At 36.7% G+C, this 26,707-nt stretch overlaps 1 protein-coding gene across 2 annotated transcripts in view; it reads right to left on the bottom strand.

Moving 5' to 3' along the window:
• Window positions 1-283: 283 nt before the first annotated feature.
• The window catches only part of LOC149814802 (uncharacterized), a 35,736-nt gene continuing 9,312 nt past the window's right edge, over window positions 284-26,707 (bottom strand). The window contains exons 4-8 of one of the 2 annotated variants that reach the window (XR_016427845.1): window positions 4,030-4,150; window positions 3,373-3,441; window positions 2,779-2,911; window positions 850-1,136; window positions 284-719 (exon numbers count right to left, since the gene is read on the bottom strand). Coding sequence is in view for 1 of the 2 variants with exons in the window: in XM_089988519.1 (XP_089844645.1) it covers window positions 913-1,136; window positions 2,779-2,911; window positions 3,373-3,441; window positions 4,030-4,150 (547 nt within the window). In the remaining variant the exon portion in view is untranslated. Of the gene's footprint in view, window positions 1,137-2,778; window positions 2,912-3,372; window positions 3,442-4,029; window positions 4,151-26,707 lie in introns of both variants that reach the window. The other variant, XM_089988519.1, reaches the window with a different exon arrangement.

The raw sequence follows: 26,707 nt of genomic DNA on the forward strand, positions 1-26,707 counted from the left end.
TTGTAAGTAGTAGGTTCATCTCTTGAAGGCTTCATTTTTAGGAGACCCCACTACAAAAAAAGAAGAAACACTACATCACTCCAACTTACTCAAGATTATACCTTTAACCTAATAAGTGAGAATAAATTACAATGTATCAAAAAATTCTGAAGCTGGGGTTTTCACATGTCAAATCGATTTATTTATATTAATTTTTATATGAGCTCATCTTACAGTCAACTGGTAAGGACTATGATAAAATCTTCTACAAGTCACAATTGAATGCAACAATAAAAAAATCATGAACAAAAACAAAATTTATTTATTCATATATCCATGGATTTCACTGAAAAGTTATGCAAGGTCATACAAAATTCCAAAAGTTCTAATTTCTCATGAAGATAACCAACAACAGTGCTCCAATCATCAAGACAGTGACATATACAGTAAAAGGCAGTTAAGGGTGTCCAATGGTATGCCCTAGCTTGTTGGGTTCAGAACATGAGTAGCTTATAGGAAGAGAAAGCTTATACAATGGAAGCACATCATTGCCAAAACCAGCTTAAACAATATATTGATCAAACCTTCTACAGTTTGAATCCTGTGGTCATTGGAAAGCTTGAGTCCATTGGAACAAGTTTCTCTCCATTACAGGATAATTATTGAAGCTGCTGAACCCATTTTCAAGACATCAATTCCTGAGTTCTCTTCTTGTTTTGAACATTCTTCAGGATTGATCCCTTAAAAGGAAAATGCAAACTCATCAGAATCAGTAGAAGAAGACCTGGTAAATCTTTCATGTAGTTTTCAACCACCTAGCCAGAAGGTATAACAAAAATATAAGAAAAATCAAAGCCTACGTCAACTGACATAATAACACAGGAGAACAGGTAATGAAGTGAGATCAATGTTGTGCTCCACCGATGTTGTTACTCATATCTGAAAATCAAGAGTACATCCGGCAATCTCTTCAGCTGCCTGCATCTGAGATGCAACTGTCTCATGTTGTAGTGAAACTAAGGGCAGCAAAGATTGTCCCTCATTTTGCTTATTGCAGAAACTTGGCAATTTCTGAGAAGTGTCTGAACTTGTATTTCTACTGTTGCTGGCACCAAATGCTGAAGCACTATCATCCATCTTATGTTTAGTACAGGTCTCTGATCCAAAAGAACAAACTGTTAGAATCTGGTAGTAAAAGGTTGAGATTGGCAACTATGTCAGGAATAGGCTTTGGTTAGTCTTCAATTATAGAGGTGATTTAGTCAAATGGCAAGATCATCAGTTCGATATGCCCAGGAAAGTGCTAAGTTGATTACTACCATAACCTCAGTGTATTAAAGAGTTGAACCCAATCATGCAGTTCCACATCAAACAAATCCATGGTTGCTCAATTTCAACTCCAAGCAACCAACAGAATTTGTCCCAACTCGGTTCATGCTTCTTGAGCAGGTCGCTAGGACATCTCCAGCACATGACACTGCTAAGATCTAGAATCCAAGCAGAATAAAAGACAAACAGAACTTGGAGAACAAGATCATTACAACTAGTATGTGGTGTCTGACGAGCTGACCCATTTACCATAAGCTATGTCACATGGGTGCGGGTACGGGTACGGGTACGGGTACGGGTGCAACGCAATTTCAAAAATTTTGGACACGGGGACACGTCTATATATATATAACAATAATAAGACTCGGTCAAAGTTGTGCCCATTAGGGGACACGGCTATATATATATATATGTATAAAGATCATTTTTTTTTTTAGTTTTTATACGTCTTTTGCCTTAAAAACTAGACAAAAATAGACTCGGTCAAAGTTGACAGAGTCCAAAATGTGGACGGACTCGGCCCCAGTGCGTTGACCGAGTCCGACACTTGGTTGACCGTGTCCGCCCCGTGTCGACGCGGGTGCGTCGACCTTAGCCGAGTCCGTGTGACTTAGACCATAAGTACATTGTGAGGTACTGGTGGTATACCTATAGGAAAAGTCTCTAGGCCAACGTCGGTAAGTGTACCTAACACTGCACCCACCCATCTATCACTAGGTGGCCCTATCTGGAGTAGACTAAAGCACTGGTTTTTATAGCATCCACAAGCTGTCTGGTACTGAATACCCATAACCAATTGATTCTCAAGATGAATGGCAATCATGTAAGGAATTATCAGCCTTTCATCTCATAGATAGATGAATCTCGATCTGGATGGTAATGCTTGCCAAGTGCCGTTTGTCTTGGCAGAATGACAGTGACTGTTTGATCTTCTATAGGACTATAACTCCTGTCGAACTTTCAAGGTCTTTTTTCTTATGATACCATGTGGAAGATAATAAGGGATTTAATGAACACAGACAATTGTCTTAAGTTGATTTGCTCCAAGTTTAGGGGTGTCAATGGGTCAGGTTTGACCCAGACCCGACCCAGACCAAACCCTATAGGGTCAGAGTTTGGTGATAAACAAGGAGGCCCAATTAGAATCTAGGCCAGACATAAAGGGTCTGATTAATATATGGAGTCTGGTATGGTTTGTGAAACTTCATACTAGACTCAGGCCCGACCCAAGTTCCAACTAGGATCCACAAATTTTCAATGTAAAAAAGATAAAAAAATATTATTTTACTAGGTATGGTCCGGATCTGGTTCATGTAATCCTTATAGGATCCGGGTATGGTTTCTCTTATGATAATTGGACTCGAGTCCGGACCCGGTACCAGCATCTCAAATAAGATCTGGGCTCTATCCGACCTGGGTCCGAACCAAACCCGACCCATTGACCCCTATGCAAGTTACAGTAAGATTCACCTCCAGGATTTGTGGTCAACTTCTGTGCAGGATTTATTTTTTTCGTCCTTGTCAAACATAGCCAAATTCTCTCTTTCTCAGATTCACGAAGCTCTGCTGCAACAGGAACATGCCAATGTCCTTCTTCTGATTCCTGTGACACAGTAGCCAATTTGAGAACATTTTCCCATGGTGAAACAAAGAACCAATAGCTACCTTTCTTCAGTAATAAAAGCTTTCTGATCAACTCAGGAGTTGGTCAATGTCACCTAACTAAGCTCGAGCTTACCCAAGAGGCATGACAAACCTGAACTCAACATGACTCAGTTAGGCTGCATTAGCGTAAAAAGGCTCCACTCATTTGCTAAAAAATCATTGTGTACAAATTATGACTCCTGTTGGTGGTTTATACCAGCCAGGAATCACCACTTTATTTGGACTAAATTTTTCACTGCCCACATTATCCATCTCGAGTTTTGTCTTCTATACAGGTCCCAGATAAATAGATAGATAGGGCCTCAGCTTTTCAAATTGAGCATTTGTCTATTTATTTGACAAGAGTATAGTAAATAATAAAACAAGGAAGAAGGGTATTACAGTGGACTGGCTCCTTACCTGAACCACAACAGAGCAAGCTGGGGGCATGTGGAATTCCACGCCAACGTCACTAAAACTGAAGTGGACCTTGAAGAGTAAAAAATAAAAGGAATCAAGGAAATTGTGTTTTTATCCTTCTATATGAAGTAAAAAATGTTCCATCAGTAATTCTCTTTATGCATCTCCTCATAGTTGAAAGCTGTTCTCTTTTGACAACATGAAATTTTGTGTTTTTCCTTTCAGTGTTTCTCTTTATATATCTCCTCACAGTTGACAGTTATTCTCTTATGAAAACATGATATGCTTTTCTAAACAAAATGAGAAGCCAGACTTCTCCATCTAAGGTGTTCTGATTGTCAACCTTATCTTATAAGACGTAATTAGCTTGAAGTGATCCAAAAGTCTTCCTGAGTTATCAGGCTAGATAAAAAAATGAAATTAAAAAAGAGCAGCACATCAAGCTGTTCACAAAACAAGAATGGAAACAGTAGAGAGCATTATGAAGATCATTGTTTCGTTGAAGTAGGTGAAATTATCTGAAGGATTCACCTAATTTGTTGAATTCTTAAGAAAAATCTTACTCTTATTTGAAATCATGCAAAGTTGGAAATGCAATTCTAGCATGCTGAGTATTTTACAGTAGAAGATAGCAAATGCAGGTATAGGTCGTTTTACCTGATGTCTTTCTTTCCATCTGGGGAAGAAATCATCCCCTAGCATCTGAAATATATGATCCCTCATCTCATCATTAGTCACGAGCAAGCACTTACATTTTATAGCTGCATACAACCAGTACCTGAAGCATAGGTTAATATAAGTGATGTGGTTAGTGAGAAGAGCAGTACAATACACAACCCAATAAGGGTAAAAGAGTGCACAAGCACTTAGTCCACCAAGGGACAATACAATCAAAAGAACACAACAAAAGCCACTATGGGCAAGCACAAGACAAAAAAACATGTTCTTCTCACTTAGAAATGCTTTAAAAAAGCATAAACGAACTACATGCAGAATGCCTTTAAATAGGCACTTGAATACACAAAGGGGCTGGTCCATCTAGTCATTGGACCAACCCAACAATAAAAAAAAAATACAAAAAATAAAAAGGAAAATACAAGAAAGAAAAGCTAAAGGACTAACACCAATTACAAGGGAAATGACTGAAATATCCCTAACAGGTATTTCAATTTACAGAAAACAACAAACATAATATATATACATACAATTTAAAACTCCTCAAACTTACGGTGTGATCACCGAAAGTTTGCTAAGAAGAGACGAAAACTGAGGTGAAGCCAAAGCCTTAGTGAAGAAATCCACCAGGTGACACTCTAAAGTCACATAAGGCAATTCAATAGTTCCTTGCAAAAACTCTTCTCGGACGTAGTGACTGTTCAAAATCACGCACCTTTGATTTGTTCTTCATCCACTGCAGAAGAGAGAAACATTGCAAGAAGAAGAGGCGGCAATGACTAGAGCAACTCTACATTATCGAGCGTGCCCTATCTTCAGTATTATATATATATGATACAACGTGGGTCGGGTTTGTCAGCCCAGAAACCCGTATATTACAATCTCAATACCCTCCCTCAAGTTGACAACTTGTTCTTCAAGAACCAAAAACGCATACTGGTAAGATCCTTAGTGAACAAATCTGCCACTTGATCAGCCGTAGGAACATAAGCATGTTCAATTTCTCTATCTTCAATTTTTTGTTGAATGAAGTGTTGATCAATCTCTATATATTTTGTGTGACTATGGTGAATAGGATTAAAGGCAATCTGTATGGCACCTTGATTATCGCACAAGAGAGTGGTGGGTAGCATAGATTGGCTAAGTTTAGTCAAAAGGTATCTCAGCCATGTAGCTTCTGTTGTAGCAGTCGCCATAGACCGATACTCAGTTTCAGTACTAGATCGTGCAACTGCACGTTGTTTCTTACTACTCCACGCTATCAGGTTTCCATCAAGAAAAGCACAATATCCATAAACCGACCGCCTGTCATCTGGGTCTCCAGCCCAATCTGCATATGTGTATACGTCTAGTGTATGTTTCTCCCCTTTAGTCTTGGACTGATGATAAACTAGACCATCTCCAAGAGTTCCTTTTAGATATCGAAGAATTCTTTTGACAGCGTTCATATGCTTTGTTCGGGGGTCATGCATGAATTGTGAAACTTGATTCACTGCATACACACTGTCTGGTCTAGTGAAGGTGAGATATTGAAGCATACCCACAAGACTTCGATATTGCTTGAAATCTTCATATGCGTCTCTATCCTGGGATCCAAGTTTATGATTAAGGACACTAGGGGTGGATAGAGGTTTACAGTCCTTCATGCCTGCCTTGTTCAACAAATCCAAAGTATATTTGTGTTGAGATAATGAAAGTGTGCCATCTTGTCGGTCCACTTCAACCCCTAAAAAATAACGCAAAACCCCAAGTCTTTCATCTTAAATTGTCGACTCAATAAGATCTTGGTAGCTTTTATGTGTTCATTAGAGTTCCCAGTAAGGATGATATCGTCCACATATATAAGAATCAAGGTGTGTACATGACGATCTCAAAAAATAAAAAGTGAATGGTCAAGATGAGATCGAACGAACCCATGTTTCTGAACTTCAATAGAGCAACTATCAAACCATGAGCGGGAGGCCTGCTTTAGTCCATAGATGGCTCTTCGTAGCTTGCAAACATGTGTGTTGGGGCTATGTTCTGTATAGCCAGAGGGTTGCTCCATATACCTCATCTTTGAGGCTGCCATGTAAAAATGCATTTTTGACATCAAGTTGACTTAGAGTCCATTCATACTGAACTGATAAGGACAAAACTAATCGAATAGTTCCCATCTTGATCACAGGACTAAATTTTTCGTCATAATCTTGCTCGTATTCTTGAGTGAATACTTTCGCTACTAGCCTCGCCTTATAGCGTTCAATGGATCCATCGGGTTTATACTTGATTTTATAGACCCACTTAGAGCCTACCACATTCTTGTCTGATGGCCTAGGAACAATCTCCCAAGTTCCACACTCATGTAAGGCTTGCATTTCTTCATTCATAGCCTCAACCCATTTGATTGACATAGATGCTTGAGAGAAACTGATGGGTTCATCATGCTTTTCAATCTGGGAGATAAACAACTGTATGTCTGTAGAAAAATTGTCATAACTTACCCATCTTTCAATAGGATGACGAATCCTTTCAGGTCTCCTAGGTTGAACGATAGGTTGTCGAACATTGTCTTTGTTTTGCCGCACATAAGTAATCCCTTGAAACTTGGTAACATATGTAATGACAGGAATAGAAATACCTTGTGTGTTTGTTGGCCTTTCCTTTTCTGGGTGGGCGTTTGTACTACTCCGTTCTGCGGATAGGGTGTGACATGAGGGTTCATCATGCATTCCCATGTGATCAAGCACCTCAGCAACGAGCCATGGTTGATAACTTTCAACGTCTTTACTGTGTCTCTCTGCATTTACTGAATCATCATTATGAGCCTCGTCAAACACAACATTTCGTGAGACTCTGACACGATTTGTAGTAGGGTCATAACATCAATATCCTTTGTACTGATCAACATATCCAACAAACCTGCACTTGCATGCTTTGTTTTGAAACTTACCACGTTGAGAACTGTCAATATGAACATAACAGATACAACCAAACACTCGCAACTCATTATAGTTAGGGTGAACCCAAGGAGATTGATCTGATAGTAATTTCATTGGCAGTCGATTTATGACATAGACAGTTGAATGAAAAGCTTCCGTCCATGAGTTTAGAGGAATGTGAGTGTCATGTAACATACTCAGTGCACTCTCTACAATGTGTCGATGTTTTCTTTCCGCCACACCATTTTGTTGTGGTGTGTGTGGGCAAGATATTCGGTGACCTATTTCATTATCTTAGAGAAATTCAGTAAATTCCTTTGATAAGTACTCTCCTCCACCATCACAATGGAAATATTGAATTTTAGTTAAAAATTGATTACAGACTAAAGCATAGAATAAAAAAAGTGTAAAAACCTCAGATTTATGTTTCATAAAATAAATCTAGGTGTATTTGGAGTAACTATCAATGAAAATAACATAATAACGGCTGCCCGATAAAGAGGGTTGTGGGGCAGGTCCCTAGACGTCAGAATAGACAATTTCAAAAGGCACAAAAGCTCTTTGATTTATTTGATGAAATGGGAGATGTCTCTTACATAATTGACAACTAGAACAAAGAGGAAAATCAGTCTCAACATTTAAACTAGACTGCAACAGAAGTCCACTAGACACAAGCTTCTTAATAAATGAATGATTACAATGACCAAGGCGACAATGCCAAATCTCTATCTTATTACATTGGGATAAACTAAAACAATCTTTGAACGACACTGAACGAACTGACTGTGAATTTATTGATGCATGACGAATTGGAAGGGACTCCTTGAAGACGTACATGTTCCCCTGTCGTTTTCTTTCAGCGAGTGTCTTCTTCGTGAGAAGATCCTTGGCACATACAGAAGGAGTAAATTCGATAGAAGAATTAGTATCGTCAACAAGTTTAAAAACAAAAACAATGTTCTTAACAATACTGGGAGAATGGTAAACATCAACTAAAGATAATGAGGAATTAGGAAGAGAAAGAGAAATATTTCTGACATGAGAGATATGATGGAGAGCACCATCTCCAGTTTTAATACTAAATTTACCACGATAAAGAACGGCTTTCAAAATCTTACCAATATCACATGTCACATGTGCAGCGGCTCCAAAGTCAATGTACTACGTCCCTTGTTCAGTTTGCTTGAAGCTCAATTCTGAAAGAGCGAAAATCAGAGGATTCTTCACATTTTCCTTTTCATCGCCTTTAGGGCCATCTCTCCTTGTGGAAGGCCCAACACCATTAAACTTGCCTTTGTTTTGTGGATTATGCCAGCAATTTGCTTTAATGTGCCCCCTTTTATTACACTGAAAACATGTTGAAATGTTTCTAGGATTCCCTGGATATGAATTAGGTGACATATTTGGAGTGGGAAGAAGCCCACAACCTCCTTGATTACCTCTTCCCTGTGCACGACCGCCTCGAAAGCCCGTACGGCCTCGTCCTGACACGACTCCTGTGACAAGTACCTCATGGTTGTTGGAATGTAGGGCCATCTCCTCGCCCCTAATAGTAACTTCATATTGCAGTAATTTAGCCCGTAGATCCTCAAAACTAGGCAATGAAGGAAGACATAGAAGAGAGGTAACTAACATATGGTAATCTGAACCCAGGCCATTCAATGCCTGTTGACTCTTTCTTTGTCTGGAATCACACAACCCACCATGGCTAGTTGAAATACTCTTGACCTTGTTCATGTACTCTGTCACTGATAAACTCTCTTTCTTCAAAAGCTGAAATTCTCTCTTTAAATGCAAAATCCTAGCTTCTGAAATCTGTGAATAAATCTGCGCCAATAGTTGCCACAACTCTCGGGCGAAACATTCATTAGGGATGGCCACTAGTACCTCTTGTGAAAGTGTAGAGGTAATGTAAGCCACATCTGCTTGATCCTTGCGTCTCCATGTTACAAACTCTGAATTTTGAATCAATTTGGTGGAAACCTCTCATTTATCATCTCGCTCTTCTTGCAGGACGAATTCTGGTTGTGCATGAATCGTTCCATCAAGATATTCAGAGAGATTTAGACTCTTAAGGAAAGGCAAAATTTGCCGCTTCCAGGTCAAGTAGTTTGAGGTGTTCAATTTCTGAGATATGAGTTATCCAAGGAAACTGGAGGGAAGGGAAGGAGAGTCAATATGAAAGAACAACAAAAGAGCACTCTGATCAGCGGTTTGATTTCCCAGCAAAGGAGTTGTTTTTTTGCTGCGAAAATAATATTACTGCAAAAGATCAGAGAGAATCAGCAGGACATGGCAAAGTAAGGGTCGAAAAATGTGTTTTTGCTTTTTTTTTTATACCGACACTTTGATATGATATTGGAAGTGACTAACATGAAAAAGAGTTCACGTTGGGCAAGAAATGAGATCAGATCAGATTTCACATTGAGACGTTGAAATCTGATTTAGATCTGATTCGACGATACGAACAGGATATAATGATTAAGCAAAACAATTTGGAGAATGAGACTTGACTTGAAAGATAGAAGAACGATCTGTTCACGTTGGGCAAGAAATGAGATCAGATCAGATTTCACATTGAGACGTTGAAATCTGATTTAGATCTGATTCGACGATACGAACAGGATATAATGATTAAGCAAAACAATTTGGAGAATGAGACTTGACTTGAAAGATAGAAGAACGATCTAGATTTAAAAGAAAACACAAATCTGATCTGATACGATCAGATTTGATTGTAACCGTTGCTAAAACAAAAATCAATGTGTCACGGCTGGGAATAAAACGGATGGGCTGGAACAATCCAATCCAACGAGATTTAAGAAAAGTAGATCTGGATTCAATATAAGAGATCGAAAACTAGAGAAGAAAGATATCTAAAATGTTAAGAAAGAAGAAGGTTTTTAATCTAATATGGTGAGATCGACTTTCAGGATAGGAGAGGAATAGAGTCTGATATGATACTTAGGATCGAAGAGAGGGAGAAAAGAAAAGAGGGTAGAAAAGAGGAAGAGGGTAAAGAAAAGAGGAAGGGAGAAAGGAAAAGAGGAAGAGAAGAACCCGACCTGGTATTCACTTCTTAGCCTGCTCTGATACCATGTTCAAAATCACGCACCTTCAATTTGTTCTTCATCCACTGTAGAAGAGAGAAACATTGCAAGAAGAAGAGGCGGCAATGACTAGAGCAACTCTACATTATCGAGCATGCCCTATCTTCAGTATTATATATATATTATATATGATAGAACATGGCCCGGGTCTGTCAGCCCAGACCTATATATCAATAGACTGCAGACCCGTATATTACAATCTCAATAGTGACAGTCCATCTCTATATACTTGGTTCGTTCATGGAAGGTTTGGTTACTTGCAATATAGACAACACTCTTATTGTCACATTACATATTCGTTAGACTAGAGATGACTAAGCCCATATCATTGAGAAGACTTCTTAACCATATAATCTTCATCGTTGTTGTTGCCATGGTTCGATATTCATCTTCGGTGGATGACAGAGAAACTTTTTGATGCTTTTTGCACCTCCAAAATATAAGAGTATCCTAGAAACACACAAAAACCAGTAGTTGATACTCTATTATTAGGGTTACATTTTCAATTTGCATCAATATAAGAAATTAAATTTAAAGAAGAAGAGGAAGATAGAAATATCCCTTTGGTTATAAAATTCTAGATACATCTGACGATTCGCAGAACAACACTCATGTGCACCGTACATGGTGCATGTTGAAACTAACTAGTTAAGTGTTCTGCATAAGCAAAGTCTAGTCTTGTGATGGATAAGTAGATCAAGGATCCAATCAGTTGTCAGTATAAAGTTGGATCTCCAAGAGGGGTTCCATCCTTCAATTTTAGTTTTGCATTTACAACTTCCAGTGTATCAACTATCAACCTTCTTATCATCAAAAATTTCAAATTTAGCAACAATATTTGTAGTCAGCTTCATTTGAGATAGGATATATCCTCTGGGTGAATAAGTCAATTTAATACCTAAAAAATATTTTAAAAAACTAAGGTCATACATATCAAAATGATTTTTAAGAACCAGTAGTTGATACTCCCTTTTTGTCACTCCCTGTAATGATAATAAGTGAATAACAATGTCAGTACTTGTATTTTTTGACAAAAAAGAACACTGTCAGTATAACAATATTTATAACCCAATTTTAATATAACTTTGTTAAACCTATCATACCAAGCCTTAGGAGCTTTCTTAAGTCCATACAAGACTTTCCTTAACTAAAGAACTTTTTTTTTCTCGATCTCAAGACTAGGAGGGAGATCCATGTATACTTCTTCATTTAGGTTACCATTCAAAAAGACATTTTTGACATCAAGTTGATAGATATGCCACCTTTTAATGGATGTTAAGGTAATGAGAGTTCTAATACTAGTCATACATGCTACGAGAGCAAAGGTCTCCTCATAATCTATCTCATACTCTTGAGCATATCCTCTATCCACTACTCATTCCTTATATCTTTAAAGATCTATACCCTTTTGTTTTGACTTTATAAATCCACCTACTATCACGAAATAGTGTGGATTCCAACGCACTCCATGATAATCTCCAAGACTCAAAGCATTATACATTTGAACAACAAACTTGAGAATTAAAGGATACACATCAAAATATAAATAAATAATTTTATTCATAATGAATATGAAAAGAAATACAAAATAAAATTACATTCAAGCCTCGCTACAATACTTTAAAGAATAATAATACATAACCCTAATACTACCCATCACTCTCTCAACCTTATACATTCACACACCCTTTATTTATATGGGAGAAAGGAAGGAAGAAGTAAATGAGAGAAGAGGAGGAAGTCCTCTCAATAGCCAAAAAAGAAGCCTCCCAACGGCTAGAATTCTAGCCGTTGGGACTAAGTCAACTTGTTTGACTTAGTCCCCAATATATATATTATAATAAAAATATATATAATATATACATATTGTATGTATATAAATATATATATATATATATATATACATGTGAACATATACGTATATACTATATTATATAAATAAGTATGTATATGTACAAATAACAATATACATATATACATATATATACAAAAGGATACATTTAATCTTCACACACCCCCTCAAACTTACAGTAACTCACTATAAGTTTATAAATACAAATAAGCAACCCATTATATAAAATATCATTTGTCTTCATCAATTTCTTTCATTCATTGCTTCCTTTGGGAGGTGCTCTATCATATGCTCAATTATCATCAATCCTTGAAAACCTGTAAATAAAGCTAACAAAACACCCAACTATACAAAAATATATCTTAAGAAGATTTCAAAGGATAATTATATTAGCTATATATTATGGAGAGAGGATGGCCAAGCACACAATATAAAAGCTATTTAATTTAACATCATTTAAAGAGAACAAAACATTACTTTTCAAATAAGATAATCTTTTATCATTTTAATCATACATGAAAACATGCATTATTTAAAGTGAATACATATATTTATCACATAAAAGACATGATTATTAAAGAACTCACAAAAGAGTTAAAATCACAAGACAATTTTACACGAAAGACATAAAAGACAAGAGTTAAAAAAACATTAATTTTTCAAAAGATAATACCAAGTGTCAAATACACACAATAGCCACTATGGGCATACACATAAGAGATTTCACTAATGAAATGCTTAGAAAAGCATGTAATGAAATATGCAGAATTAGAAAAAAACAAAGTGCAAAAGCACATACAGGTCCAAGCATGGACAACATTGAAAATATTTCAACAACCATTTATTATAAAAGAGAAAATGAGTTTAGAAAAATTACGAATAGATTTTAAAAATCTCATACATCATAATGAATGAATTTTTCAAATTGAACCATTAGTTTAATGGCCACAAGCAATTACCTCTTAGGCCTCCAAACCTCAAACATCAAGTGTATCAGCGACTAAAATAGGAGTATAATCATCATGTCAGTAAAGGGTCAAAGACACAAACAAAGGTGTGTATAAACATCTCATGTTTACATATAATAATACTTAAAAACAAGTGTATCAGCGAGTAGAACAAGAGCATAATGCCAACAAAGAGCTAAAGTCACACACGAAAGTGTGAATAAACATCTCTTGTCTACATATAATGACACTAAAACATCAAGTATATTAGTGACTAGATCAAGACTATAATGCCAACAATGGGCTAAAATCACACACGAAGTGTGAATAAATATCTCTTGTCTACATATAATGACAAAAAAAAATTAAGTGTATTAGCAACCAGATCAAGAGTATAATCTCAATGCCAACAAAGGGCTAAAAACACACACAAAAGTGTAAACAAATATCTTTTGTCTACATATAATGACACTTAGATAAGAAGCATAAAAAAAAAAAGACACTCGAGGTAATAAAGCTTGTAATATAAACAAACTAATGTTATAAATAAGAATATCAATTTTAATCATCTTTCGAAACACTATGGTTTCAAAAATAGATAGTCATCACAGATAAACAGAGTTATAAGCATTTATAATAATAATAGCCATACAAGAAATGAGTGAAACACCACACTCAGATCTAGAGACCAAACAACTGTCAAGTTAAAGCCAAACCATAAGTTGACAATCTAAACTGACATAAAACGATGTGCACACAACTCGCCCCAACAAACATCTTTGAATCAACAAAAGCATATATGGATTCAGAGACCAATCAATTATTAATCGGATCCAAGACTGGTGTCAATACGACGCACATAAACTTTGATAATTGTATATTGATAAGATGATTTGAGGTGCACACATAACTCACCTCAACGGTTAACTCGAAATACCAACAATAGTGAGTTCAGAGGCCAATCAACCATGAATCAAACCAAAGACAAGTGACATCACATCACTCATAGCCTTTAGAAATCTAGATTGATAAGATAACATGAGGTGCATACACAACTCACCTCAACGGCTAACCCTGACCCAACAACAAAGCCAAGAGAAATGATGCAGACAAATCAAAATGCCATAAAATGGCAATACATACTCATATAATTCAATTTTCAAATAGGTGAGTTCATATCAAACATTCGATTTGAAAAGACAAGTTTCAAATCAAAATCAATATAAGTTGGGTAAAGACCTTAGCATAAAAAAACTTAGTGCAATCATATGTACAACAATATGTCAATGGATGCAATTATATGCAATACATGATGTCTTATGACACTTTTCACAAACTTGAATAAGTAAATACCGAGTCATGCCTAATATAAGCACTCTTCAAGAAGTGACAAAATTATGAAGTTTGAGAATCTTTCAAAAGATCATAAATTCACTAATGAGAAACAAATGCACTAAGTATATCACATACAAAAGATCAATAAATCTCATTAAAGAGACAACACATATGACAAGAGGTTATAGCTAAATCATAAGTCTATCATGAAGCAATTGAAGACAATCAAATGAATATTCTCAAGAAAAATAAAAAAACTCAAGTGCACTAGTGCACAAGCACACAAATAAAAAAAAACACTAGTGGGCAAGATACAAAGAGCCATCTAAGGGCTGCATACAATCCTCACAAAGAGGAACAAGAGACATAAAAAAATATAGATTTTTTTATAAAATACTCCCTAAGAGCCATAAAGATCCACATATATATGATCACACTAAACAAAAGATTTTTCTCATAATGTAACATTCGTCAATAAGCATGATGTAGAATATCTATACACAATAGAGAAATCACAAAAGATAAACTTATTCTTTATACGACACCAAGTCATGCTTATGCCATTCAATAAAGTCTTCTTTAGGCATATACCAAAAAGAAAATCTTAATTCAACACGTGTCATTTGAAAATAATCTTTACTTAATAGAGCAATATTGCTCAATATATATGAAATAACATATTAAAAAATAGTTCACGATAAAAGATCATTCTTGATCATATCATAATATATTAAAAATTATAAAGATAGAACATACATATGTTAAGAAATATAAATTTTAGTATTTTACAAAAAACACATAATATTTTAAGAAGTCACATATTCAACTTGAGTAAATAACTACAATGGTGTTCTCTAAGGAACACACTCACAATACCCATAAAGGGAATGAAAAAGAGGTGTTCTAAAAGAACACAATCACAAATCCCACAAAGGGGATACCCAATAAGACACAATATAAAAATATGTTTTTATTCAAAATAACTTTGGGATAAATCTAACTTTAGGAATAAAAAAACCTTGATTTTCAAAATCTCCAATTCCTTTTATTTCAAGAGAAGCCCATCCGTGGTAGAGACAAAAGAAGGTGATAAGTTTTTTGAAAACTTAGAAAAAGCAAAAACATTTAGAGTCATATGAAAGGATGCACCCGAGTCTAAAAGCCAAAGAGTTTTACCGGGAGGAGAGAAGGTGGACATGGCGGCTCCCGAAACGGATCCCTTGAGGAGAGGTTGAAGGGCTTCCATAATTTGATTTAGAGATAATGTAGCATTGTTGGAAGTTGATGGACCCTCCTCCTTGGTCGGTTGGAATGTTGTAGACATAGCCATCATCTTTTTTCATTTAGGGCAAACCGGTTTAATATGCCCTGGTTCTTTGCAAAAGTGGCATATGATTTTACTATAATCTCTTTCCATATTGCCCACCATTTTCTCTTCCTCCTTGATTTTTGTTGAAATGAGGGGGTTTATATGTTTTAACATTATTCCCCAGTCTTGAAATGGCATAAGCTCCATCATCATCATCTTTAGAGGGAACAACCAACACACTTTGATTGGTTTTATTCATTCCCAATCTAGTTTCTTCTTCACTTAATTTGGTAAGAACATCTTCTAGAGGAGGAGAAGAAAAAGAAGACAAAAGAGAGGATCTAGTTTGTTCGAACTCGGGTCTAAGCCCATTCAAAAAGTTGAAGAAGTGATCCTCTTTTAATTGTTTGTGTCTCAACTCAATTGCCTCTCCGCTCCATTTGGATTCTTGGAGGGCAAGTTCATCCCAAATGGTAGACAATTCGGCAAAGTATTCTCTAACGGACATTTCCCCTTATTGAAAGGTTAATGCCTTCTTTTGGAGATAGTATTTATGGGACAAGTCTCTTGAAGTGTACATTCTTTCAAGATACTCCCATACTTGAAATGCTTTCTTGAATTTCAATATATTTGCATTTATTCTCATTTCAACGGAAGAGAAAAACCATGAAAGGATTTTGTAATTTTTCATCTCCCATTCTTCATGTGTTTTGTTGTATTCTTCGAAAGCATTTTCTCTCTTTTCACCATCAAGAACCTTAATTTCACCCTTTTCAAAGATGGTGATTTTAGGTTCGGGTTCGGGAATGGTGCCTTTGACATATCCCCAAAGGTCTTTCCCCTTAACATAAGCTTTCATATTGCCGGCCCAAACATGGTAGTTAGACCCATTTAATGTAAACCCAAGGGAGAAGTGAGAATCCTTTTTCCCCATAGAAGTAATAAGAGAGAGAAGATCCCAAAAAAGAGAATAGTCTTACCAGCAAGGATCTTCAAAGAGCTTTTTCTCACCAACCGAGTAAGATAAAGAAGGGGGCACGTTCTTTAAGGCAATCTCCAAGGGAGCGAGAAAATCCGAGCTCTTCTTCTATAAACCTTGCTTTGATACCATGTAAAATATCTCAAAAGAGATAATGTGCATAATACGCACCACCTCCACAAATGGATATATGCACAAAGGCACAAGAACACTTAGAACAAAATGTACACAAAGGTACAAATAGAGAGCACAAATGCTAAAACATAAAAGAATCTTTATTGAACAATGAAGAACAATGCTCCAAGCATTGAATACATTTAAGAGCTATGTCACATGGGTGCGGGTGCGGGTGCGGATGCGATACGGGTGCGGCGTGATTTTAAAATTTTTGGACACGGGGGCTCGGCTATATATATATATGTATATATATATAAGTGCAAAGACAGTCACAGTCTGTGACTGTGCACAGCAGAGTCCCCCCCCCCCAAGTTTTTTTTTTAATTCTGTAGCCAAGATTTTTTTTTTTTTAAAAAAATCCAAAAAATGGACCAAAATGACCCAGGGTACGTTGATCGCACCCAGGGTCGAGTTGACCGAGTCCGAGCCGCACCCGTGTCGACGCGGGTGCATCGACCTTGGAGCCGAGTCCGTGTGACATAGTTTAAGAGAGGGGTTCACCCCTATTCATAATGGAGAGGAGACCTTGGAGGGGCTCCTACTAGACATTGGAGCCCCTCCAACGGTTAGAAATCTAACCGTTGGAGGGACCCAACGTCTAGTGTTGGGCCCTCTCCAAGGTTGACTTTTGGTCAAAAAGGAAAAAAAGGGAAAAAAGGAAAAAGAAATGAAAATAATTACAATCATATTCATTAATATGAATATGCATAAAAGACAAAAATACCCCTAGGGGTTACATAAATGAGAAGATGAATATATATATATATATATATATATATATATATATATATATATATACAAGAAGAGATACAATTTAACAGTATATACATATATATAAAAGGATACATTTAATCTTAACACCTACATCCTATAGTCTTTTTTCCTAAGGGTAATGATTAAATTTCTCAGGTCTTGACTTTCTCAAGGGATCCTAACTTAAGATTCATGGCATCGATCCATTAAAAATTTTCTTTAGCTTTATTGTAGTTTGTGTTAAAAATGTACATATATATATATATATATGTAATATAATGTAACTAGGAATAGTTTCTTTATTTTTTTGGTTGAATGTGAACTAGTTAACACATGTTGACTAGTCAACATAGGGAACCGTTGGGGTTCCAACAACTCTCTATGGCCTCCTTCAATTGTGTATAAATATGGGGCAAAGTCCTACTACAATGTAATGCATCTTGCATATGTTGAGATAAATGAAATCATGACTTTTTATCTCTTGTTTTTATTTTCCTTTAGTGGGTATTTGTGAGTGAACTCATTTGTGGTTCTTTGAGTGTTCTTTTTGGTATTTTGGTGGAACTCTCTTGAGTGTCCACTCTTGGTGATTGAGTGAACATTTTTTAAGGAACTCATTTCCTTATAGGCTAAGTCACAGGGACTCGGCAAAGCAGATGCCGCACCCGCGTCAATGCGACGCGATGCGGGTGCGGCACCCGGTGTAGTCAACACAACCCTGGGTGCGGAGGTCAACGCACCCAGGGTAATTTTCATCCAATTTTTTAACGTAACAAAAAAATTTTGATACCCAATCAAAAGGGGTTACGAAAGAGGATTAGGGCAAAAAAATTTTGCCCTAATCCTCTCCTCTCTCGCTCGCCTCCTCTCCTCCCGACGTCTCGCAGGGGAGCCCGACGCCACCTCCTCCTCTCCCTCGTCGCAGGTACCCTCTCGCTCTCTTGTTGGGTCGGCAGGGGAGGGGCCGAGCCCCCCACTCTGCTCCCTCTGATTTCAGGGGAGGGGTCGAGCCCCTCCCTGTTTTCGGCAGGGGAGGGGCCGAGCCCCCCACCCTGCTCCCTTTGATTTCAGGGGAGGGACCGAGCCCCTCCCAAGAAAAAATTTCTTTCAGGGGGCGCTGCCCCCCCGCCCGTGAGACCCGCGCGGAGGGGGGGGAGCCCCTGAACCCCTTAGTAAGGGCAAAAATTCTGAATGAGACTCAACTCATCATTGGACTCAATATTATAAATCTTGATTGTTTGCAAAATTGATTTTAATATAATTTTTTTTGTGTTTTCAGGACAAAAATGACGGATAAAGGGAAAGGACTTGCGTCATCTTCATCCCTATATGTGAGTTCTGCTACTAATTTTGTTGTTAGTTGTAGTGGGAGTGATGATATAGGGTCACTATGGGTACATGTAGATAAACTTGCAAAAACTGAAGAAGAAGGTGGTGAAAACAAGAGATTTTGATGCAAGCTCTGTGAAAGAGATTTTTTTGGGTCTTATACAAGAGTGAAGGCTCATTTGTTGAAGATACCAGGACATGGCATTTCAGGATGCAGAAAAGTTGATGAGGCAATGCGAAGACAATACAAGAAGAATATGAGAAGAGAAAGACAATGAGTGATTCTTGTGTAATTAATGTGTCATTTGGAAGCCACCAAGAAGATGCTGAAAAAAAAAATCAATGTAGGAGGTAGATGAACGATACAAGTATCATTCAATACATATAGAAGGGAGGATATGGATAGAAAAGTAAGGAGGTATTTTTATTCTAGTTCACTCCCATTTAATGCGGCTAGAAATCCTTATTCGAATGATTTAGTAACATCTTTGGCAAATTGTAATTTGAGTGAATATATGCTTCCAAGCTCAGAAAAAATACGAACCACACTTCTTGTAGAAGAGAGGGCAAATATGGAGAGGTTGCTGGAGATTAAAAAATATTCATGGGAGCAAAATGGAGTTTCTATTGTTTCTGATGGATGGACAGATATTCAAAGGCGTCCACTGATCAATTTCATTGTTTGTTCGCTTAGTAGCCCAATATTCTTGAAAGCAGTTGATGCATCTGGAGAATATAAAAATGCAAAGTATTTAAAAGGGGTTGTTTATAGAAGTCATAAAAGAAGTGGGTGATCAGAAAGTGGTACAAATCATTAAAGACAACACTCCAGTTTGTAAAAGTGCAGCGTTGAGTTTGGAGAGTGAGTACCTTCATATTTTTTGGACTCTCTGTGTAGCACACAACTTAAATATGACCCTAAAGAGCATCTGCAACCCCAAAGAAGAAGAAAATTCACCTTCATATTTTCTGGACTCCCTATGTAGCACACAACTTAAATATGGCCCTAAAAAGCATCTGCAACCCCAAAGAAGAAGAAAATTCACAAGCATATGCTTTATGTTCATGAATTGAAGATTTATAAAAAAATGTCAAACGCATTAGGAATTTTGTTGTTAAGCACCATCGTGCTAATGCTATATTTAATAGGCATTCTGACCTAAAATTATTGAAGGTCGCTAAAACATGTTTTGCGTCCATCATTGTGATAGTGAAGAGGATTAAAAAAGTGAAGAATGCTTTGGTTAACATGGTGACTAATGAAAATTGGACATTCTATCGTGCTGATGATGATATCAAGGCTCAAGAAATTAAGAAATTCATTATTGATTATGAGTTTTGGGACAAAGTGGTATACTTCATTCAATTTACGCAACCTATTTGGGAAATATTAAAAGAAGTTGATAAGGATGAGCCCATGCTTCACAGAGTTTATGAAATGTAGGATAACATGATTGAAAAAATACAAGCTATAGTTTTCAGGCATGAAGAAAAAAATCCTGCATTGGATGATTCAGAATTTTTTAACCATATTCATTCAATTTTAGTTAGAAGATGGGATAAGAGCAACACTCCTTTGCATTGCATGACACATTCTCTTAATCCAAAATATTATGCAAATAAGTGGCGGGCAGATGATATTGGTCGTGTCCCTTCAAATTTAGACCCAAAGCTATCAAAACATAAAAATATGTGTATGACAAGACTTTTTCCAGAAGCATATCTTCTACATCAAGTCACACAAGAGTTTGGAAAATTTTAATCTTCGAAATTATATGGACCGACATTATTCGCAAGTGAGGAGGATAATATAGATCCTATCACATGGTGGTCAACATTTGGATCAGAAACACCTCTTCTTCAACGTCTTGTATTAAGATTGTTATCGCAGCCTGCTAGTTCATCTTGTTGTGAAAGAAATTGGAGCACATATTCTCAATTCCACAACATGAAGAAAAACAAACTCACCAGCAAGCATGCAGAGGATTTAGTATATGTTCATTCAAATCTTCGATTACTTTCGCGAACCAATGATGAATAATGGTACTAATTTGCTCTCTTAGTTATTTGATTATTTCTTAGTTTTTCATTTAAATATACTTATATTGTATTTAACATTTTCAAATTGGGTTTATAACGCAGACAAGGAACATCCAAATTTTGGGATATAAACTCAGAAGACTGTGACTTTGAGGGAGAGCATGATTTCAACATGACAAACATGGACTTAGTTGAGCCCAGTATTCCTTCTAATGATGCATTTGATGATGAAGAAGAAAATTATTAAGATCCATTACTTCATCGTCATATACATTGTAGGATATACTTTTGGTATGTAATTTAGTTCTTTTCTGCTTTACTTATTTGATTGATATTTAGGTTGATTTATGTAATTGCTTTACTTATTTGATTGATATTTAGGTTGATATATTGCATGCATGATGAATGATATTATGACAATGTTAACTGTTAAAACTTCAAAATTATATATATATATATATATATATATATATATATAAATTTTTTTTTTTTTTTTACATTTTTACCCTGTCGCACCCCCGCACCCAAGGTTTTTGAAAGTGCCGCACCCCCGCACCCGCACCCATGTGACATAGTTTACAGGTTGAAGGTTCATGAAAAGAGTGAATAGACATAAGGCAAACTCTATATCTAAGAGAAAAAGTTTCATAGGACACGAACCTTTCAAGAAGTCTAAAGGTTCTACCAGATTTCCTAACACTAGAGTCTAGACTCACCTAAATCTTGATTTTTTGTATATCTATCAAGTGCACGTGGAGGGTTTTCAATAGTTCTTCTAGAATAAATTTGAAAATCACAATTCTGGCTATCATTCATGGGACCACTAGAGTCATTAAAATGCATATCATCAAAATTATCATCAAGATGTATAATTTCATTGGAAGGCTTTTTAAGTAACAAGTCAAATAAAAATGAACACTCAAGATCATCCTTAGGCTCATCAATGTCAAAACCATTTTTATTTTTGAGAAAATTTATATTTCTTGAAATATATAATTTGTCATTTTTATATCATAGCATCGATAACCTTTTTTATTATTGGCATAACCAAGAAACACATATTCAAAAGCTTTGGGGGATAACTTATCTCTTTTTCAATAAGTTCAAAGCATTTTCATCCAAAAACTCTTAATATACTCAAATCATGATATGTTTGATAAAGTTTTTCTATTGGAGACATGTTTTGAAGTGAGGATGAGGGCATCCGGTTTATAAAATACACCACAGTTAAGACTCCTTCACCTAAAATTCTTTTATAACATTTTTTAAAATAAGTAAAGTTCTCGTAATTTCAATAATATGATGGTGTTTTCTCTCAGCTAATCCATTTTGTTGAGGAGTATTTGGACAAGATCTTTGATATGAAAATTCATTTTCTTTCAAATAATTTTTAAAATCATTAGACAAATATTCACCCCCTGAATCTGATAGAAAAATGACAATGTTGGTTTGAAATTGGTTTTGCATAATCTTGTGAAATTCTTTAAAACATGAAAAAACTTCAGATTTTTGCCTAAGAAAATAGATCTAAGTATACCTAGTATAATCATTGACGAATACAACATAATAAGAGAGGCATTCCTTTGACATGACCGAAGTCGGTCCCCATACATCTGAATGCACAAGTTCAAAAGGTTTGTTGGAGGTAAAAGTTCTAGAACCAAACAAAATTTTCATTATTCCAAGAATACAGTCATTACATACATATAAGAGACTTTAAAAAAAGGAAAAAGAATCAATTTAGATATATTTGGATGGCCTAATCTTTGATGCCATAAGAATATATCTTTTTCCTTAACAAAATTACAAAAAGAATGTTTAGGTAAATGAAGGAAATCCATATAGTAGAGATTCCCCCTCCTATGACCTTCCTCGATCAACTTCCTTGACTAGCGATCTTGTACCCAACATTTTTTTTAAGAGAAAGAAACCTCATACCCATAATCCTAGAGTGTGAAATTGAAAACAAGTTTAGATTGAGTTTTGAAACAACTCCACCTTTAGGGACTTGAAAATCTTTTGAAATATTGGTGAATGTTCCAATACTTTTTATTTCTAAATTTATTCCATTGGTAGTAGAAACACAAGTATTATAAAAAGATTTTGTGCATTCAGATAAAAGAGATTCTAGAGGAGTCATGTGAAAGGAGGCACTGGAGTCAAGAATCCAATAGAGCGTACCTAGAGGAGAAGAGGTAGATACGGCGGCATCGAAAGTAGAAGAGAAGGTGGATGGTGTCTTAAGGAATAGTTGTAATGCTTCCGTTAGATGATGAATAGAATCCTTAATCTCCTCATTTTATGCTAGCATTTCACTCGTTTTAGGAGTCTCTTCAAATGTGACCACCTTCTTTTTGAGCTTAGGTTACTCCGATTTGATGTGTCCTGATTCTTGACAAAAATGATAAATAATCTTCCTCCTCTTCCATTGTTATTTTTCCAAAATTGAGGAGGTTTATATTATTTCCGGGACTTGACACAGTGAGAACCTTCTCACTTGCTTTAGACATGCCAAGTCGAGTCTCATCTTGATACACCTCTCCAAGAGCATCATCAAGAGAGGTGGCATTGGTCCTATGCAAAATGTTGGACCTAACTTGCTCAAAGTCGGGTCTTAACACAAAAAGAAAGGTAAACAAAAGCTCTTTATCAAGTTGTTTTTGCCTCATTTCAATAGAGGGTCCTTCCCACTTAGGCTCAAGCAACAATAACTCATCTCAAAGAGGTGAGAGAGTACCATAGTAATCTCTCACACTCGTATCTCCTTGTTTAGTGGTTCAAATTTTCTCTTGAAGAAAATATTGTCATGCTCAATTTTTTTGCACAAACATATTTTTGAGAAAAATTCAAGCCTCACATGTTTTTCTAAATTTAACTATATTTTCAGCAATCTTGAGTTCCATGCTATCTAGGAACCAAGAGAGAAATTGAGTATTTTCGGCTTCCCAATCTTCCACCTTAGTGTTGAAATCTTTAAGTGCTTTTTTTTTTCCTCATCACTAAGAGCTTTGATTTGATCACCATCCTTTTTGGTGAGTATGACTTGTGGTTCACATATGGTACCACTCACATACCCCCATTGTAATAACCGAATATTTTATGCGATTTTTTATGCAATTAAGTAGAATTTATGCGTTTTGGGCCTAGGATCCATTACCAGGATCCATATAAGGTAGTGGGTGATTTGGGTTTGGACCCACATTGGAGCCAATCAGCTCCAAAAATGGATCCATTACCCGGCTCCATGTGGATCTGTCACTCACGGATGACCCAGATCCATGTAGATCCGCCACGCATTGCCGACCCAGATCCACTATAATAGCGGACCCGACATCGCGGTTTCGACCCAGGCTTTATTTTATAAAACACCCGAAAACAAGAATCGTGCCTAGGGCACGATTCTTGCAAAATCGAAAGGGGAGGGGGAGGTTACAGAGGGCGTAACCGACTCCACCTTTCGCTGAGGGAGAGCCTTCGCTCGATAAAAGGGAAGGGAGAGGGTCTCGCCCTCTTTCTCTCACGCTCTCTTTCTCTCGTTCCACCTCTCTCGGCTCCCTCACAGTGGAGCAATCGATGTCGGCGACCTCGCCAACCGCGACAACCACATCTCCTCGCCGGACCGACATCGCAACTGTGGAAACAACAGGCCGACCATCGACAGCAGCCTCCCGATCGCGCCCTTCATGGCGGCAGAAGCAACCGGAGTCGGCCGACCATCGTCTTGCGATAGCTGTCTCCGATCGTCGGAAAAAGCACCGAAAAAGGTAGGATTTCTGCACTTTTCTTGTTTGGGGTTGATTGTATCTCGTGTGTGTTGTGGGTCGGTCAAGAAAGCACACCTATTGCATGCTCAGTCGTTCTTGATAGGGTTATTGGTTTAATTCTAATAGTGGACATTAGCTGTATGTAAGAGATTATTTCATTTCATCAATGACCTGAATATTGGCAGATTTTGAGCTGTTATCAGATCTCACCTTATTTTGGTTGTGACTGATTATTGAATCTGGCTGAAGAAGTAACATGTTATCTGTTTTCTTTAAAAATTAGTTCGATTAGATACTGCACTCTTATGCATAAAATGTTATATTTCTTTTAAATTCCACCGAGGTGTGTTTCTGAACTGATTCTGTGTTTAACTGCATTCTATATTGAACAGTGTTAGCAAAAAGATAGTTTACCACAAATTTCAGGATAGCTTAATTGCTATTTTTGAAAAGATATTTAGCTGGAAACAAATCGGTTAGAACAAAATCTTAAGTTATATGATACTTTTGTTAACAGAGCAACTGGGTCATATTTATCAGATAGATAACTATGATGGGTACTCATGTTTAGTATATGGGGAGCAATGGGTATAACATATGACAAGAAAATTTTGGGAATTAGTTGGATGTTTATTTAGGAGGATAGCGGGTTCGGGATTGGTAAAGCGACTATCGTCCCTAGCATATGCAGAAACTCATCTTTCTGTCGGATGTATATGAAAAATGTTATCTTAACCTTTCAATATACTGATTGTGCAATCATGAAGGTGATCATGGTTCAGTTATTAACATTTTTATTTGAGCATGTATGCTTGATGTGGATATGAAATTTTACATGTACACCCCCACACTCAAAAGAGATATGCATTGGTTAATACCTGTATATGATGTAGGTGACACACGTAGTGAAGATGCATATGATTGAGATATGACATGCTTATGGTTGTGTTAGGGTTGCATGAGTGCACATGCATTTGGCACATGTTAGCATGCTTTATAGTTTGTAACATGTGAGGTATTTGATGTCTATTAATAGGTCATGACAAAGTTGTTTTGATATAGGCGCATACATGATATGAATGGGTGCAGCCTTGAAGTTTCAATTGCTGAATCTGGGTTATGTTCATGTGTGTGGATGTTAACACATGAAAAGGTTTCCTGTGCCTATATTGATGGGACTTGTTTATTTATCGTGCATTTATGGATTTATTTTGAGTACATGTGCATACACAAAATCGATGTGTGTTTAGCATGTAAAATCAGGTATAAATGTCCTTATGTGCTTATGGATGATGGATGAATGCATGTGTGTTAAGTGATTACATGAAAGCACTTACACATGGATGGTGAACACATGTATATGACTATGGAAGCTTATGCACATTGTTAACATGGTATGAATGAATGTGCATTTGGAATCATGTTGGTATTATTGCATACATTGCAAGTTGTTATGATTTTTGCATACGATGCAGCGATGGTCTAGATGAATCATCACAGGCCTGGAGAGCCTTGAGCTTGGGTTTGCTTTTTCTTTAATTGTTTAAATGCATCGCAAAAATCATACTTTATATTATTGTTCTATATTGCACTGTTCGACGTGTTTCCACGGGCTGGAGTCTCGTGATGGTTCTCGCAGAGGTTGATGCGAGCTTTTGCCTTGTTTTTGCATGTGGAACTGTAAAACTCATTAATTGGCTCATAATAAAAAGATAATGAATAAGAACAATGTAATATACGTTCTGGGATATCTCATCTGGAGTATGGGAATCTTAGAAATCCGGTCTTGGGGAGACTGTGAGGATACAAAAACTCCGTGTGCTGTAATTTTGTCCCCTGAACCCGATATTGAGGTTCTTTCTCCTGGCCACGGTTTTAGGGAGAGTCCGCCACTTTACCCGGGAGTGGTGTGTTGGTCACAGCTGTGAGTTTGTTTTGGTACCAAGAAAGTGGCACTTGTGGGCGTGGGGTATCCCTTGTGTCCCCGACATTAGATGTGGAGGTCTAATGTTCCGATGGATGATGTTGTTTCCTGATATCGGTCGAGGGCTAAGTTGGAACCCAGTAATAAAATACAAATTGTGTGTTAAGCTACCCTGGGAACCTACTTGACCTCGGGGTTTGTACCCGTTTGGTGTATCCAC

This window comes from Nuphar pumila, chromosome 15 (genome assembly GCF_984573655.1).
Source record: "Nuphar pumila chromosome 15, dmNupPumi1.hap1.1, whole genome shotgun sequence".
Taxonomy (NCBI): domain Eukaryota; kingdom Viridiplantae; phylum Streptophyta; class Magnoliopsida; order Nymphaeales; family Nymphaeaceae; genus Nuphar; species Nuphar pumila.